Raw genomic sequence first — 18,229 nt, 5'->3', positions numbered from 1 at the left:
CATGAGCCAGAGTTTAGAACAGCATTTCTGCTGCCTTAACACGATAGATAGATAGATAGATAGATAGATAGATAGATAGATAGATAGATAGATAGATAGATAGATAGATAGATAGATAGATAGATAGATAGATAGATAGATAGATATGAAAAACTTTGGTCCCTTGCTAAATATTAAAATATGATTCCCATCATATACATTTATGCCATATCCTGGTCATAAGAAAACACATATATATTGCTGATAGGCAGTCTGTCTGCATCTTACTGTACTAGAACCAACCTCATACCATAAATACAGTAGCAGAACTAAGCGATTGTGTTGTGATGGTGCCAATGGGCTGATAGTGGCAGCTCAGAATACCAGTGGACTGGAGACAAAACCAGGAGAAGGATGATTCATGGAGAAAATGATAATCTGGCCAGGCAGACCTAAGGGAAAGATTGCCCCTAGCTTCCATCCGCCTAATGCCCCACGATAATCTGGCCAGTAATCTTTGGAAACGCACTGGTCAGACATAACTAGGGGCTGGCCATGCAGATGAAAGATAGTGTATGAATTTGTATTCTTAATGGTTTATTGGTAACAGATTTTATTTCCCAGTGTTGAATGTAGTAAAATGTTTTTATGGAAGTCACCCGGTAATATTTATAAGGTCACTGCATCCTGCTTTTTCATAATTGTGTGTACATATTTGTTTTTATCCACTATAACACTATGCATTGCATACCTTTAACTCACACCGTTCAGGCTTTCCTTATGAAGTGCATATAAATTGTCAATCATTTTAACGCTATCAATATTAATAATGATAAAGATAGACATATAATAGATGGGGTCTCCCAATCAGCACCTTCAGTTTTTAAGCAGCTACAAAGAGTACTTCTTACTATGGAGCATGCAGCCAGTCAGTGCATTACATGCACAGCACATTCATTTCAGTGGGCATTCGTGTAATACCTCATCTCACCTGTAGTAGTGCTACAGGCAAACTGAACTGAATGCACAGAGTACAGCTGATTGCTTCAGGTCCCAGCAGTAGATTGCCCAAAGTAGAAAAATATACATTAGGCATACAGGATTTATTTTAATCCATAACGCATCTCCTATATGTGTCCAAGGAAGTATGGTTTGGACACCTATAGACCTCTATAACTATTTTTAAATTTCCCCTTCCAGAGCTAAGGACTGTGGAACAATATGTTTAGGAAAAGAGAGGGCTTGGGTTGCCCTGTTCTCTCTAAAGTGCCCATCCACATTGGCACTTTCACGTAGGTTTCACATATGCGAGAAACATACATAAAAAAAACATGTAAAAACACATGCATTTTAAGCAAATCTTTCTATTTTTAAGATCGCGCAATATACCTTTTGATCTGCTTTGATCCCTTTTTAATAAAGATTTTTTTTCTTAATAACATTAAGTGCCAAGCAGTTTTGTGTAGTGGCTGCACACGCGTGGTCCCCCCCCCCCCCCCCCCCCACCCCCACGTCCCCAGAATCACATCAACCACACTGATATTAGGGTTTTTATGCACATAGTGACATGTAAAAATGTTTTTAAAAAATCGCCCAAAAATAAAAGTTTACCATAGAAAAGGGGGTTTAAACAATATAATTTTCTTCTGACACTTTCCCTTTAATACACACGTTTTATTAGTACAGATGTAATCACCGCACTCATAAGCGTTAAATAATCTCTTTGCTTCAAAAAAAATCTCTAAAGATTGTACAAAATATAATTAACAAGATATCTTGCTTCTTCCCACTCTGTATTATCTAATTGTACAGATACAAGCCTTAATTAGTAAGTAATGCGCAGCTCTGCCCCAGATATGGATGTTTTGCTTATTTAGTGCGTTCCTGTTCTCTACATTGTAATTAGAGGGAACGTTCTGATTTTAAGATGAATACGGAATATGTTGTACAATACGGTTACAATCAGGAATCAGTTCTAATCAAGGCTGCCATGTTTTGTAATTTACAATGTCCTAGTCATGGAGGACACATTAGTACATTAGAGCTGGGATGTAGCTAGAAATTAGCGGGAGGGACATGTGTGTTGGATGATCAGGAGGGTGGGAAAAGCCACTCTTCCTTTACCAGAGTATTTAGATACAGGGCTGATTGTTACGACCCCTACCACTAGGGCCTCCACTAATCTTTACAACAGCGGACCAAGACCCTCCGTTACTCCACATTGTACAATTTCAGTTTAAATGGAGTGCAGAACATGCATGAGTCCTGCCGCTACATCGTCTTCGGAGCTGAAGGAAATAGTCAAACGTTCTACTTAGCTGCCTCTGTCAATCCTATAGACTTTGAACAGAGAAGCAGAATTCATACATGACTGTTACATCATTAAAACTCCTCCTCACTGCATGAGCAGTGGGTTCAGGACAGCTGTTGTAGTTGTGGAGCCATTAGCTACTGTGTTTTCTCAAAAATAAGACACTGTCTTATATTATTTTTTTGCCCCAAAAGAGGCACAGTGTCCTGAACGCCAACAGAGCATTTCTTCCTGGTAGCGGGGCTTGAATACTACGCCTCCAGCAAGCGATTGCTCTGTTGGTTCATCGTGTGCTGCATCAGCCAATCAGAGCCGGTACTCGATTAACTAATCACAGCCATTCATTGATTGGTATTCAAGCCCCGCTACCAGGAAGAAATGCTGTCGGTGTTCAGGACTACATAGAAGCCTGCGGCCGTCTAGTAGGTAAATATTGCTTTTCTTTTTCATGTAGTTTAACTAGGGCTTATTTTGGGGGGAGGGATTATATCTCAAGTTCCCCCCCCCCTCCCCGAAAATCAGGGTAGGGCTCATTATCGGGGAAACACGGTATAAGTCATTTATCACCTATGCTATGGATAGATGATAAATGTCAATTGCTGGAAAACCCCTTGAAATGCAAAGCTAAGGCAAGATACCAGTACTTTGGAGTTCTTGACCTTTTAAAATCTTGACCTTCACCCAAAGCCTGGAATTTCTGAAGTAACCACTTGCTTCACGTGTCACAGTCATTGATGTTCAGCAAGCTTCTTGGGTTTATTGGAAACTGTCGACAAATGTGTTGATGGACACAACCCTAACAGCTTAGCTGAGCTTTTTTGTGGGGCACAAGAAGATTATACTCTTGTGTAAGACCTTATGGACATTGACATATTACAGTTCCTCGGGGTTCTATAGAGCTGTAACATGGTAACCAGAGATTTCTATGGGGCCTACTCTACCTCCGTATATTTCTGATTGTGTTTTATATATGGCATGTTACATTGGATGCTGGGCTGGGAGGGATATGGTTTCTCTTTGTGGAGACCACCAGATAGGAGACTTATAGGGCCATGCAGTGTTCCTCTGGGAAATTTGGAATGCAAACAGATGTAACAGTCCCTCGGCAGCACCACTGAGAGCCTTCTCCAGAAGGAAAATAGAACCCTTTACTGACAGGGCTGTTTTGGGATTTTTGCTTCATGTCAGTGTACAGTAGTTTTCTGGCTGGCTGAGTGAGAGGCCTATGATGTGGATCTGGAAGGGTTTGGTTTCTCCTTGTGAAAACCACCTAGTAGGGGTGAGGAGACTAAGAAGGCCATATAATGCTCCTCTGGGAAATTTGCTATGCAAATGGGAGATGTTGCAATGCATCAGCAGTGCCACCTGTTAGAAGGTAGCTTTCCTACAAGTCAATGTCATAGGTCTCTCACCCAGCCAGCCAGAAGTCTACTATACACTGATGAGGGGCAAAAACACCAAAACAGCTACCTGCATGTGGCGATTATTATTTCCTTCTGGAGAAGACTCTGGTTATAGCTTACATTCCCATTCATGTTACAAGGCCTTTTAAAAGGGCAGACATTGACAGAAGTTAACTCCTAATAGTTGGTGCTGCCTAGGCGTTGTAACATCTCGCATTTGCATATTAAATTTACTAGAGGAGTATTGCATGGCCTTATAAGTCTCCTCACACCTACTAGGTGGTCTCTAGAAGGAGAAACTATACCACTTAAGACTCACATTGGATGCTATTACATATTTGGAATAACTTCAATTGGCGGCACAAGGATTGCCATCGGCTCTGAAGTACAGATCCTCAGGGACTATGCACACAACTCTGCAGTCTGTATGATTCCTAAAAATGACACCTCCGATACCAAAATGCAAATCTCCAAACAAGCTCACTGCAGACATGGAGCCTGCAAGGGGTAACCTAAAGCCTGCAAATTGTGAATGCAGCTCTGGATTTTAATCCAGACTATAATTTAGTATCAGTAGGAGATAAGTGGTGCAATACATTTACAAAGTTACTCTGTTTTATGTAGACTAGTAGTATATTACAATTGGTGACATGGTAAGCACTTTGTGCTATTTACTTACATTAAGATTGTTTGTTGAGTTTTATGTTTTACTTATCAAGTTGATTGCTGATTTTGAAAATTAAATCATATGGTAGAATAGAACAATCTACAGTCAACCAGATGATGGAAATGACAGCAGCAGGAGATGGGTGTGCTGAGCTTGCAGAAAGCACTGACCTTTTCAGTCACTTGATTGTGTTAGTGAGCACAAGACTGTACATGGTAGGGTAGTGTCATGATGCCATTAGGGAAATAAAGAAAAGTAGGGGGATATGGGCTATACAGATGCAGCAAAGTTAATTCAAGAAGTAGCATGTTAAGGAAAACTTCTGTGCCTTAGATCATTTGCCCTTTTTATGCTTTTTAATACAGTTAATAGAATGGAAGCAGTCGAACCCTGTTTCGGGTTGAACTTTGCAAAAATTTTGGTTCAATGCGAACCGAAATTTCGGGCGGTTCATCTTTGTCAAGCCAACTAAAATAATCCTCCTCCTCCTCCTCCTTCCACCATCTGCCTCCTCCTCTGCTTCTTATTCATTAATTTTGCATTAAAACAGCTCAAAAGTGCTTAGATATACTTCTAGATGACCTAAGACTGTTATACAGGGCTTTTATGGCTCATAGTCAGCGTTATACACCAGTTTTAGGGGTACTGGTAAAGTTCTGGGTTGGTTTGAACTAATTCGAACTTAACTGAACTTTTTGTCAAAGTTCTGTGACCTGGCCCATAGGGGCTTGCATGCGTCCCAGCCTCCTCTCTTAAAGGGCCTGCACAAGCGTTCTAAATTTATTCCCTACCAATCACCAGCTAGCATCTGCTTTTTAGGCATCCATACCCTACAGTCGATGCCCAAGCAATTGATCTCATTGGCCTTTGGGACAGCGCTCCAGTTTGTATTCCTGATACTGACCCTTAGCTGTTTATTGACTATTCTGACTTCTGTGCTCCCTGACCTCGGCTCTGTATCTTGGACTCTGCTTTTGTCTGCTGCCTGCCCTGTTCTACAGCCCGGATCTCATCTCTCCATTTTGCTCCTGTTCAGACCTGCATGTACTACGCCTTGGCCCAGTGCAGCATCAGCAGCCACATTACAGGGACGACCTATGTGTGTAATGGCTTGGGGACTCCACAGCAAAGTTGGTATCCCACTTGGGGGGGTCAAGCTTGAAAACCAGAGTTCCCCAGGTGCTGCAACCTCAGATAAATCGGCGTATAGCAAGTTGGATCCAAATCCGTCTGCCTGAGACTTCACTTGTAGAGTGTGTTGATTTTGTAGAAGACACTAACCAGTCTACTCATATGATAATGTAAGTGATTATCGGGCGGCACATGACAAAGGCAATATCATGATTTGAGGAGGGGAATAGAGTTGGCCTTGTTGAAAATTCCAAGACCTTGTGCAAAATCCTTACCTCCACTACCTACATAATTGCTCATGACCTCCTGAATTACTGCCATATATGATGTCATCATTCTATATCACATTAATGTACAGTTAGCATAAATGTACTTGGATCCTACATATTCTATTTCCATCCGCTCTCTTTCACTTTCAATCCTATGCAACCATAACCACTATACTGAATCAAAGAGCGAGACATAGACTGAGAATGGTAGTAAAGGCCACTCAACATCTAATTGGTAATATTGGGCTTCTTAAAGAAGATCATTGCTGTGTCCTAAGCATTTCTATATGAAAAAACCCTAATACTACTGGTATTACACCAGCCATACTGTCATCATTCTGCATGAGTCATCTGAATTCTTTTTCTTTCTGTGTAACTGGGCAGCTTCTTTTATATAGAATTTCTGTGTGTTTCCCTTTAAAAGAAACTTGTTTCTCTTCTGCAGATAAAACTCTGGTATGACAAAGTTGGTCATCAATTGATTGTCACTATATTAGGAGCAAAGGACCTGCCATCGAGAGAAGATGGGAGACCGAGAAACCCTTATGTTAAAATTTATTTTCTTCCAGATCGAAGGTATGTATATAGGCAGTCCTAATTCTATGTAATAGACTAATGAATTGAAGAGATAGTAAGACATTTTAAGAAAGGGGTTACCTTTTAGCAGATACAGCACCAACTTTGTATTGCAGACCAGCTCCATTTAAGGGGTTATCTGGGTTAAAGAACCCCTTTTAATATGCCCTCTTTGGGCTAGCTTGGGCTTTTGATTAGATGGCACCCTGTGCAGATTTTTTTCCCCACCCCCGGTCATTAGAAAAAAAACCACACACATATATATGTATGAACCAGTGTGACAACTGTGATTGTTTAATCGAGTGCTGCATCGATTGAACCAATCACAGCCTTCTTGTTTTGGAGGTGGGATTTATGAATTGGCCATTCAATGCTGCGGCTCAGCCAATTATTAATCCCGCCTCCACAATGCGATGGCTGTGATTGGTTCATCGTGCGTTGCATTGATTGGTACTCAAACGCTGCTTAGCCAATCGGAGCCATCGCTTCCTAGAGGCGGCATTTATGAATCCCGTAACCAGTAAGCGATCTTTTGTGGACGGCCAAGGACTGCGGGAATCCAGAGCTCGGAAAGCAGTGGCAGGAACCGGAAAGCAGTGGCAGGGACCGGGACCAAGCCTGCTAAATGCATCTTTTGTTAATATTAGACAGGGTCCTATTTTCGGGAAAACATGGTAGATACAGCAGCATAACCAAGCTTGTAACATAAAGTAGCAGAACTAATTGATTGTGCTGCGGGGGGCGCCGATGAGTTTACAGTGGCACCTCAGAACATTATTGAACAATTGCTGATGGGTTCCGCTCACAGATTACACCTGAACGCTGAGGATCCCAGTAGCTGATTCCCTGTAATTAGTTTGTCCTTTGAGGACCTCTCTAACAAAAAAGATCTATCATAAGTGGACAACCCCTTAAATTTTAACTGAGAAGGAACAGCAAGGACAACAGACATTTACAATACGACTCCATAGGAAAAGACAGCTAATACTTGGACACCCAACTCAACTCCAACTAACTTGATACCTGCTCAATCCCTGATCTGCTTTACTGCTGGGTTCCTGCAACGTATAAAGTGGTTGTCCAAAATATCTACAGTATATATGCAATTTGCTAATGTTTTTCACCAAAAGACGCTCCAATAGCCACGCTGTGTCAGCTGATAGAAGCCACTCCTATATCTTTTTTGCACAAGCCAGTTTCTGATTGGTTGCATTGACCTATTTCATATTTTTCTTACGTCTATGAATAGTCCCCATGTAGAATCCCTCAGCACCCAACGCCTGTTGTTTATTGGTTTTGGCACTTTCAAATAGAATTTCATTAGTGTGCTATTAATGAAGGGGATATTCTCAAATACCAGCTAACTTTTAATTAGGTTTCATATCTCCTATTGAAGGTCATTAAGGTATTTTAATTGCAGATAACCAATATAAATTTACTCTCCTCTCATTAGAGGATTCTCATGTAGCATCTGCCAAGTGCAGAGATTCCTATCTTCTAATAAGTAAAATATGTCGATACTTTTAATGAAATCCGGGTATTACTAGCATTATTCATGCAAGCAAGAGGTCAAATAAGTAGATAGAAAAACATTGTTAAATATGGTACTTTCTGACGCTGCATCAAGATCAATAGTGTCATGAATTTTAAACTCAGCACTTTTGCCTTAAAGGGTATTCTCTTATAAAGCATCAACTAAATACACCATAACTGTAATCATACACCAAGAACTGCTTGGTCCTCTGTACCGAAGCATGGTTAAGGATGCAGGTGCCATGTCATGGACAACAGGGACTGACATCTCTGTTTTACACAGGATTACTGTGGGTCTCATGGTCTGACCCAGCTGGTCACACTATGGCATATCTAGTTGAGATGCTATCTCTGTACCTATACCAGAAGTGTAACTCTTTTGGCACCTCCCATCACAAGAAAAATTTTATATATATATATATATATATATATCACTGATAGTCTGTCTGCATTGTTTGTACAGAGAGCAGCAAGATAGAGGCAAACCTATCACAGCTTAAGGCCCTTTTACACGCAACGATTACCTTCTCCCGGCATTTGTCTGCCTTGCATTAACAATGTTTTCATTGTGTATGCAAAGCAAACAAAAACCATCGTACAGCCGCTCAAAAGACTGGACAAATTCCATTCACATGAAACCTCTTTTGAGCGGTCAAATGATGGTTTTTATGCTGGCTAAAAGCCCGCAGCTAACAACAAGTGAACAAATAGTGCACCTGTGCCCGCATTTACACATAACAATTATCGCTCACTTTTGGCCATTTGAATTAATTTTGAGCAATAATCGTTGCGTATAAAAGGGCCTTTAGTGAATAAATACTGTACCAGAAATACAATCTGCACACTAGTCACACTAGTAGCAGAGGACTTAAAGGGACTGTCCAGTGGTAAACTACTAACAGACCTGTTAGGAACAGAGCTGTTTGCTTCCTACAGAAATCCTTTCAGTGAGTGCACTGGACCAGTGAACAGCTGAGCGGTGGGGGTATTTGTGAATGGAGCACCAATGATCTACTACTGATGACTTATCCTGAGGATAGGTCATCAGTAATTTACAACTGGACAACCCCTTTAATAATGTTCCTCTGTTTACAGCACAGGCTTCTGTACCAATAAACTTAATTATATGACATTTTTGTATTTTTGTTCCAGTGATAAGAACAAAAGGAGAACAAAGACTGTGAAGAAAACATTAGAACCCAAATGGAACCAAACGTTCATTTACTCTCCGGTCCCCCGAAGAGAGTTTAGAGAACGAATGTTGGAGATCACACTTTGGGATCAAGCCAGAGTTCGAGAGGAAGAGAGTGAATTCTTAGGAGAGGTATTTTGCCAAACCACTTAATATTCTTTCTATGTTCAAATAATTTTTTAGATATTCCTAAAGGGGTTGAACAGGATTAGAAAAGCTTCGCTGCTGTGTTTCAAAAGCAGTATCACATGTTTTCATACAGTGTGTCCAATATTGCAACTCTGCTCTATGGAAGTGAATAGGGCTGAGCTGCCATACCACTCACAACCCTTGGAAAGATGTGGGGCTGTTTTTGGCCAAAAAAAAAGTTGTAGTATTTTCACACAATATGTGTACACTAAGAGATGGATCACACCTTGCTTTAAGTAATAGCAGTCTTTTCAGACAGCTGAATCATCGGCACAGTCACTTTAAGGGCTCTCTCACATGAGCGTTCTCCGCATTGTGTACTGCTGTGTGCCGACAAATTCCCATACACTATCTTAGCATGTATGTTCGCATAATACACGCCAAGATAGATCATGTCGCACTTTTTTTGTGCTCATATTTTGCAAAACCTGCAAATATAATATGCGATAAGAAATGCTCGTGTGAGACAGCCCTAAAGTGGCGCACAGTTTTCGAATTGCAACCCAGTTTCAATACTTAAGCATGGCTTTGCTACTCAGCACCACTGTCTCAGCTTGCAGCTTGTGCTGGATCAGGTCTCAGTCTCTTAATAAATTGACAGTCTCTTAGTTACTTAGCAGTCCTGGAGTAACACCATCAACACTCTCAACTGTTCTTAGTGGTATGCACTCACAGTCTCCTAGTTACCTAGAAAGCCTGGCCTAACACCATGGACACTCAACAATTCACAATGGTATACACTCACAGTGCGTTAATGGCGTTCAAAACTGTTTAACTCCCTCACCTACAACAGTGCAACTGATCAGGAGGCTGTAGGGTCTTACAGCACTCAAGCTACAACCAAACTCTTCCAGGCTTCTCTTGTGACTCACAACTCAGCCCACCCCTAAACTTGCATGGATCTCTCATACTTGCTACTTGCTCCATTGCTGTGGCCAGTGCAATGACAACTAGCGTGCCACAACTGGCCTTTTGTACTTAACACAGGCAGTACCCTGCAGAAGAAGATGTGGGCTACTTTTCGCCTATCTGATGCACATGGACTACCCAGCACAGTACACAGTTGTATAAACCTCCAATGGCCATCGTGACTAGGATTAACCCCACCACTCACAATGTCCACGGGGGCTATGAAAGAGACTGGTACATCAGTTAGGGCATAAGCAGTACAATATACATTAGCGATGCAAAATAAGCTGCTGCTGTAATGCAGTAATCCTCTTTCACTACAGCATCTATATAATAGACATCAATCACAATAGCATTTCCCCTAATATACATCAGCATCTATATCACTTTCTTAAATAAACATTAGTATTCTATGTCTCAGCCGCAATCCAATTTAACCATTTAAATAACGCTGTCAATTCTAACAGCGGCATTTAAGCTACCAAATTGGCATGTAGAAGTCCTAAACACCATGCACGATGGGGTGCTGTTTATGTGTCATAGCAGGCAGGAACATTGTGAAGGTGCCTAGGGTTGCCATGAATGTTTCCCTATTAAGACATGCCTGTAGTACATCTTAATAGGCTGCCTGTTTAATATTGTTTTTTAAAATTACAAAAATATAAAAAATTGGAAACATTTTTTCTCACCATATTTCTACTAAAAATCAAAACAAAAAAATTAATTTGGTATCTTCCTGGCTGTAAAAGTCCAGTCTAATAAAATAGCACATCATTTATACCGTACGATGAACGTGGTGAGAAAAAGAAACACACAGCCCCATAATTGCCCATTTTTGGTCGCCCCATCTCAAAGGCTTGGTTATTTCAGCATGAGAGAGCCAGTGACTTGGAAAGCCCCTTTAAGGAACTTTTCACATAAAATGGAATTAGTTAGCATGGACATTTCTGCACCACAATGCTTTCCCTATGGGGCTTGAATTCTGTCCCTGTTAAAATCTGTATGTCTTTACTTCAAAACCGCAAGATAAAATTCCACAGCGGAAAGGATTTCTGCCGCGGAATTAAGGGCATCTTGCGGAATATGTTGTTGCGGATTTCTAATATACAGGAGATGTAATTCCTCAATTAAAGTCTGTGGAAAAAAACGCAAGAAATTCCACAAGGCGTTCCGCAGAACGCATTCCACAGTTAAAAAGCAACAAAAATGGCACTAATTAACAAAATCCGCATCTGCAGACAATACTCTTCCGTTTGAAAGTACCTATGGTGTTTAAAGACATTGCTTGACTGTCATCTGATGACGGCGATTTCCAGATTCCTCCTACAGTAGTCATGTGGACTGATCGCTGGGATAAATAACAATTGGCCAATTTAGATTTTATCTGCTTCTATATATTGTTCCCTCTATGGGACCTTTCACACGGGATGGAATATTGCGCAACAGCATTGCAGATTATGCCTTCGCTGAAGCGGATTTTGGGGCTGAATATTTCACAGGGGGACATATTCTGCAATGCTGTTGTGGAATATTCCGTCTTGTGTGAAAGGTCTCTAATAAAAACTGATATGAGAACCGTCTGTAGTTCCACGCATCCTTTTTCCACTTATAAAACCTTATATTGTGGAGCGATCTGATCACATATCGCACCATCGTGGTAAACAGAACAACGTCAAATGGTTCATTCATCATGTTTTACATTGAAATCAATGGAATGATGAATAGAACAAAATAAATGTCATCCGTGACGCCAGTTGGTTCGATCCACTGCATTATTTGTCCAATTGAGTTTGATGTTAAAAAAAAAAAAGAACAGATGGGATGATGGATTGGATGACAGACGTCATTTGTGATGCACAGGAAAACATTACATGCAACATTTTCCCGTCCATCATAAACATCATCTGTCACCATGACAAGTAATGAATAATGTGAAGACGTTGTCAGCCACCATATGTCTATGAACCTTCTGCATTGTATAGAACCAGCGCAGGCTTTAATTAACTTCCCATTCACTTAATTTGTGCAAGATGTGCCAAACCTCCAGGTTAATCAGGCTGTGTTATTAGCTGCTGTTCGTTATATTTTTAGGTATCCTAGTTTGATTTAATAACATGTTTTTTATTTCAAGTCTCAGCTATATCACCAATAACCTAAATAACATCACCTGGTAATGAGCGGGTGGTAAGGAACATTGCAGAAACGAGCCAGCAGAACTAAACCCACAATTGTAACCCTTTTGGAAGAAGTTATTTTTAACATTGTTTTTGGAACCTCAAAAATGTTAAAGTTTCTTATAAACCGTTCCCCCTCAATGCCAATGATCAATGGTTATTACACATTCCTATTGGATTCCATACAAGATCAATAGCAAAAAAAGGTGGCATGCTCCACTGCATGCTGTTTGTATGGCAGGGCCATCCTTAGTTAGATGGCACTCTGTGTAGAATTCTTTTTGGCACCCCATCCCGCCATAAGTAAAAATTACTTATATAATATTGCGCTGATGAGCCGTCTTCTGCCTGTGGAGAAAGTAGCAAGATAGTGGCATACCAACACCAGAATAGCTTGGTGAATAAATATGGTACAAGGTATCAAGCTCTTTCTATAGAATAGTGAAGCCTACTGTGCTATCAGTTTCAAAAATGTTTTTAGCAAAATCTGGAACAACTTACTTTTAAGCAGAAATCTTCCCTACACAGGTGGCAACATGAGTACGATGATGATGGATAGAATTGGTTAATTGTAGCAGGCACCATATATGTACCGTGTAATATTTTTATGGAGGTTTTCATAAAGGTGACCTGTTGTCTGCTCTTTGAAATAGTTTCGCAGAAATGGTGCCATCTGTCCTCCGACAGGGTAATTTGCAAATCTGTCTCCCATCTTATCATAAAGGGAAGTTTACCCTTTCTCATTGGGTTATTTAATATACTATATATCAAAGATAGAGTTCCCTTCCTCCGGGGGTCATGTAACTAGAGCCGTTCGAACATTGTCATGTTTGGAAGGACGGGTGGTAGTTTCAAAGAACTTATAAAATGGAAAATCTGATTGACTCTAAAATTCTTCCGTGGGATTGTATTTGGCTTGCAATAGAGCTAATGTTAATAATTGGGATCCCGTTATGAAATGGCAAAGGTTGGTCACTTCATTATTTTTCCACCATTGATAGTGCACTAGGTCTAGACTTGGTGGGAATCTCATGTTTGGGATTAAGGGAAGTAGCACAGAGGGCTTTGTAGTAAGTTTATTTTGAAGCGGATGTTTCTCCATATTAGCAATGAGTAATAAGAGAGTGGGCTAGTAATCCCCAGATTAGCTACCCTAGAGGTGTCCGACCACATTAGGCTTGGGAATGAATTGGGAGCTATTCTGCACGCCTCAATATCAACCCATATCCGAGCTGTAGAGCCTCCCAAAGTCGCTATCCATTGAGCCATTCTGGCCACTGTATAATATTTCTTTAAATTCAGGACAGAAAGACACCCTTTTCTTCTGTGGTAATGTATTATAATGTTATTGATTATACGGTGTTTAGAGTAATGCAAAAATATAGTACATGCAGCGATTTTCCCAAAGAAATGGGGTTTATATTCATGTGAGATTTGTGCGTTTCGCAGCGCACAAATCTTGCACGATTTCCGTTGTTGTGTGAAAGAGGCCTTAGGAGAGGCATTTCACTTAAAGTGACCCTCCAGTTTGGGGACAAAATTCTGTATATTGTCTGCAATTGTTGTTTGTCGCCCCTTCGATTCACTTGTTTTGGGCCCTGTTTTTGCCGCCCAGAACAGATGGATTCGAGAGACCGAAGAAAAGAACAACTGCAGGTAATATATTCCCTGCCTCCTCAGGTCCCAGAGCAGAATTTGGTCCCAAAGCTGAACATGCTCGGCTTTGCTAAGCACGTGCTTCTAGGCGATTGCAGTAGCGTGTATTTGTTTGAATATTTGTTCAAGTATTTGTACTATTCCACTTTCCATCCATGCTAGCCACGGGTTTCAAGCAACCAATCAGTAAACTTTACATGAACCAATCAGCGAACTGTACATGGGTCATTCATATCAGAAAATTGCCCCTCTCTCTGCCTCTCTCCTCTCCTTTACTCCACACTCGTTTTTGAACAATTTGATGATTTTTTTGTTTATGCTACTTGATTTTCTGCCGAGGAACAACAAATTTTATCAGTATACAAGATGCGATCAATAGCAAATTCTCATGTGTCGTTGACTCAGTGGATGCATTCAAGCTGCACAATTATTCTTCAGATTTACTCTACATAATGAATAATCACTTGATAATCGGCCCATGTAAAGCTTGGTCACAGTCCTGATGTCCTTGAACCTCTTATGTTATCTTATACCCACTAATTGTTACAGCATTAGTTGAAATCTCCCTCTTCGACACCATTTATAGGCAAAAGGTTAATTCATGATAGCAAGGACACATGTCCACAATGTCTCCAGCGATCACCATCCTTCTTGGACACACTACATCACTCCTGCTCTCGCTTGTCACATGGCAACCTCTTTGGTTTGTTTTCACCATCACCTGACTACTGTTTGATGGGAAGCCACTCTCTTATAGAGCATACTAATTAGAGATGAGCGAGCGTACTCGTTAAGGGAAATTACTCGAGAGAGTATCGCCATTTTCGAGTACATGCCTGCTTGCCCGAAAAGATGCGGGAGGGGGGGGAGATGTATCTCTCTCTCTCTGCCCCCCACTCTCCCCTGCTCACTCCTGCAACTCACCGCTTAACCCCCGCCGGACCCCGAATCTTTTCGGACGAGCAGGCATGTACTCGAAAATGGCGATACTCGCTGGAGTAATTTGCCTTAACGAGTACGCTCGCTCATTTCTAATACTAATGCTTATGTGAGTGCATGTGGTGTAGTTATGTAGCCTACGCCAGGCTGTCGAGTTTCCAATCAATATGATGACTGAGCTGAAACTGCCTGGTGCCAAATTGGTTAGGCACGGCACTACTAAGAACCCTTGCATCTACATGGCTGAAAAGAGGTCCCCATCATACAACACATGCAACGGGCAGAATCTGTTAAAAATATGTAACTTTTTTGCCATATATAGCACTAGTAACATTACATATTCTGAATATACAGTTACGCCTGCATGATAATCCAGGAGACTCCTTCACCCCCTTAGCAGGGTTACACTACACTTTAGTTACTCAGCGTTCAGTTCCATGTGAGTTGTGCTTAGTTGAAGAACAAATGTACCACATCCTTGCAACTTTCATGCAACTGGGGTTGCTCAACTAAAGTTATAGCATAGCTCTAAGCTAGCCTGTTTTGGCTGTGGATGGTCCATCACACATCTGTTATATGACTCTTGAGCCCTGCCTCATAAGACACATTTTTTTAAAATCTACCTACGCTCTTTTATTGTAAACAGTGTTTTAGTTGAAGCGCCACCCAGTAATTTTGCAATACGTATGTTTGGGGCAATGACGTCTCACAAGATTGAATACTGGCGCCTATCTTGATTGTTGGTGAGCTCAGTGTCATCACAGAAGATGTTAAAAGTGATCACCACCAATCTCCAAGCACTTCTCAACCAGCATCAAGGGCAGTCTTACTGTTAGACTATTTCAATAAATAAGTCCCTCCTTCTATGGAAATGTGAACTGTGCGCCAGCAGGTGCTGCCCTTGACAAACAATACACCCCTGGGATGAAACAGATCATAAGTCGTCGATAAACAGTACACTCTTGAAAATGAGTATAGCTCTACACAAAATATGAAGGTTACACTTTGTGTTCCGGACAATGATATCTCACAGAAGACTTTGGCTCTTGGTAAGCTTAACGTCATCACAGAGGATGTTGAAAGTAGCCACCCCCAACCTACAATAACTTCTAAACTCTGCATTCAATGGTGGCAAAAGTGTACAGCAACAAGCCCACATTGATTGGAGCAGTTTCACATTTAATGATATTCTTCAGTGTGGCAACGGTGCCGGGTTTACTGATGAACACTTTAGCCTCTAAGTGGCCCCACAGAGAAAAGTCTGCTCAAGTTTGGGTGAACTTGGTGGCCACAGATCCTTCGAGATGATTCTGGCCCTGAAGAAAGAATTAATTTCTGCCATGCTCTGGTTGGACGTGTGACAATTCGGCGCATGTTGTTGGAAGTAACTATTCTGCGGCTCCTCATCATCCAGCTGATTCACAAAATCTGTGAATATTGACATGTAATGTTCAGTGTTGATGGTGTTGTGGGAAGAAGATAGGGCCAATGATATGATGCAGGATAATGTGCACCATACACCAACCTTTACAGGATGCAGTGATTTTTTGCGTTCGTTGTGTCCCACCTCTGGGTGTTTTGGCTATTCATGTGGCCACACAGATGGCACCACGTTTCATCTGTAAACCATGCGATGTCCAGAAGTTCCTGGTATTGGCCTAAACTTTGCTGAAACTGCTACCGATACTCTACATACTCCACCATTTCTGAAACCCAGTAAAATGAAAGCTGATCTCCGATTGGTGGCTAGGGGCAACCAGGACATTCTTACTGTTAGTTTTGATAAATGAGCCTCACCTTCTAGACACCAGCAGGTGCGCTTCAAATAAAACACCTTGTATATTCACATTTCAATGTGATTGCAGATCGACCATTGATTAAAGTTCATAGGAAACCTGACTTATCAAAGAAAATTTATCCCAAGATCTTTTTTTTTTCTAAACCAAGACTAAAATGACTTTCTTCAACTGTGTTGGATTTTCCTGCAGTACTTGCTATCGCTTTATAAGCTATACGATTTATTGATTTATTAGCGTGAGTTTATGTCTAGAATTGTGATAAGATCCATGCCCATGTAATCTTTATGGAGAAACTTGGAGCATGGCCTAGAAAACATAACCTGTCATTGTTTGTCCCACGATGAACACCTTGGTCTACCTTATGAATGACAATTGTTTTATCCCGCGTTACACATTATCATTTACTTTATCCTGTGTTGCTTGGTTTTCAGTTGTCATTGTAGGCAAAGAAAATTAAATTTCCATCATGTAAAGTTACCAGATTTACATCATGTCAGACGGTTCACTGTCATTAAATATACACAGATAGACAGGAAGTCAAATTCCTCTCAGTGAGTGATAGCAAAAGCTGTGAAATTCCTCCAAGCAGACATATAATGGTCTTTACCATTTTTGAGACAAGTCCTACAACATGCTTAGTGAAGGAATGACTGACATGAAGTTTATCGTAACACCTACATACCAAAGGGTAAAATTTACAGTAGGAACAGGCCCAGATTCGGTTATTAGATCCTATCCTTCTCTAATGAGCTCTAAAAAGAATGAAAGTGTCATGAGTTGAGTATGGTGGCGCAAGGCTCAGGATACGATGCAGCAGATGGTGTAACCAAAATATACAAGATTTATTTAAGTAATAAGAGTAAAAACAGTAAAAAGTTGTCAATTCTCACCTTCGATTACACACTAGATGCTATTGACTATAATGTAGTGGTACCTTTAGAGCAACATCAATAGTACATGATTACAAACCATTTAATCTTAATAAGAACACAGCTTATGTACCTAATATACAGTTTCCCTTTTGGGTGACCATCCCTTCACCTCTAAAGCTGGTTTTGACTTCACCTGTGTAAAGTATCTCAGTCCAAAAATAGGGAGGCATGCCCTATCCCCAATTCCCTAGGGACCCACAAGTCTCTCATAGTTCAATTTCCTCAGTGAAAGGCGAATAATACTCCAAACCTGCAGGCGAATTATCATCTACCCCTATTGGTATACTAAAAGTCCTTTCAGAGGCCGACCTCGCTAAAAGTTTGCAGGTTCTACTGACCCAGCACAGCTCACTGTACAGCTAAAATTACCCCTTTTTACCTCAGGGCTTCATCAAGTCAATCAAAGACCAGTGAGCATGCTTCGCTCCTTTGTACCAAATTTTGGTATGCTCTTAAATTTTGTGCAATCTTTGGTGCATCTCTCTTATTACATCTCTATGGTAACATTATAAATTGGAGTGAATTCCTTACAAAAGAGGCTGTACATAGGCTATATCCTGCTGACAGTGG

The 18,229-nt window shown here is 40.8% G+C and overlaps 1 protein-coding gene across 3 annotated transcripts in view; it reads left to right on the top strand.

Annotated features, from left to right (window-relative positions):
- Positions 1–18,229, top strand: part of RIMS2 (regulating synaptic membrane exocytosis 2) — a 690,919-nt gene that overhangs the window by 463,237 nt on the left and 209,453 nt on the right. For all 3 annotated transcript variants that reach the window (XM_066578097.1, XM_066578099.1, XM_066578100.1), the window contains 2 exons: positions 6,206–6,336; positions 9,022–9,193. In XM_066578097.1, the coding sequence (XP_066434194.1) occupies positions 6,206–6,336; positions 9,022–9,193 (303 nt within the window). The remainder of the gene's footprint in view (positions 1–6,205; positions 6,337–9,021; positions 9,194–18,229) is intronic.

Source organism: Eleutherodactylus coqui, chromosome 9 (genome assembly GCF_035609145.1).
Source record: "Eleutherodactylus coqui strain aEleCoq1 chromosome 9, aEleCoq1.hap1, whole genome shotgun sequence".
Classification (NCBI taxonomy): domain Eukaryota; kingdom Metazoa; phylum Chordata; class Amphibia; order Anura; family Eleutherodactylidae; genus Eleutherodactylus; species Eleutherodactylus coqui.
The sequence above is the reverse complement of the archived record's forward strand: the minus strand, read 5'-3'. Positions and strand labels throughout refer to the sequence as shown.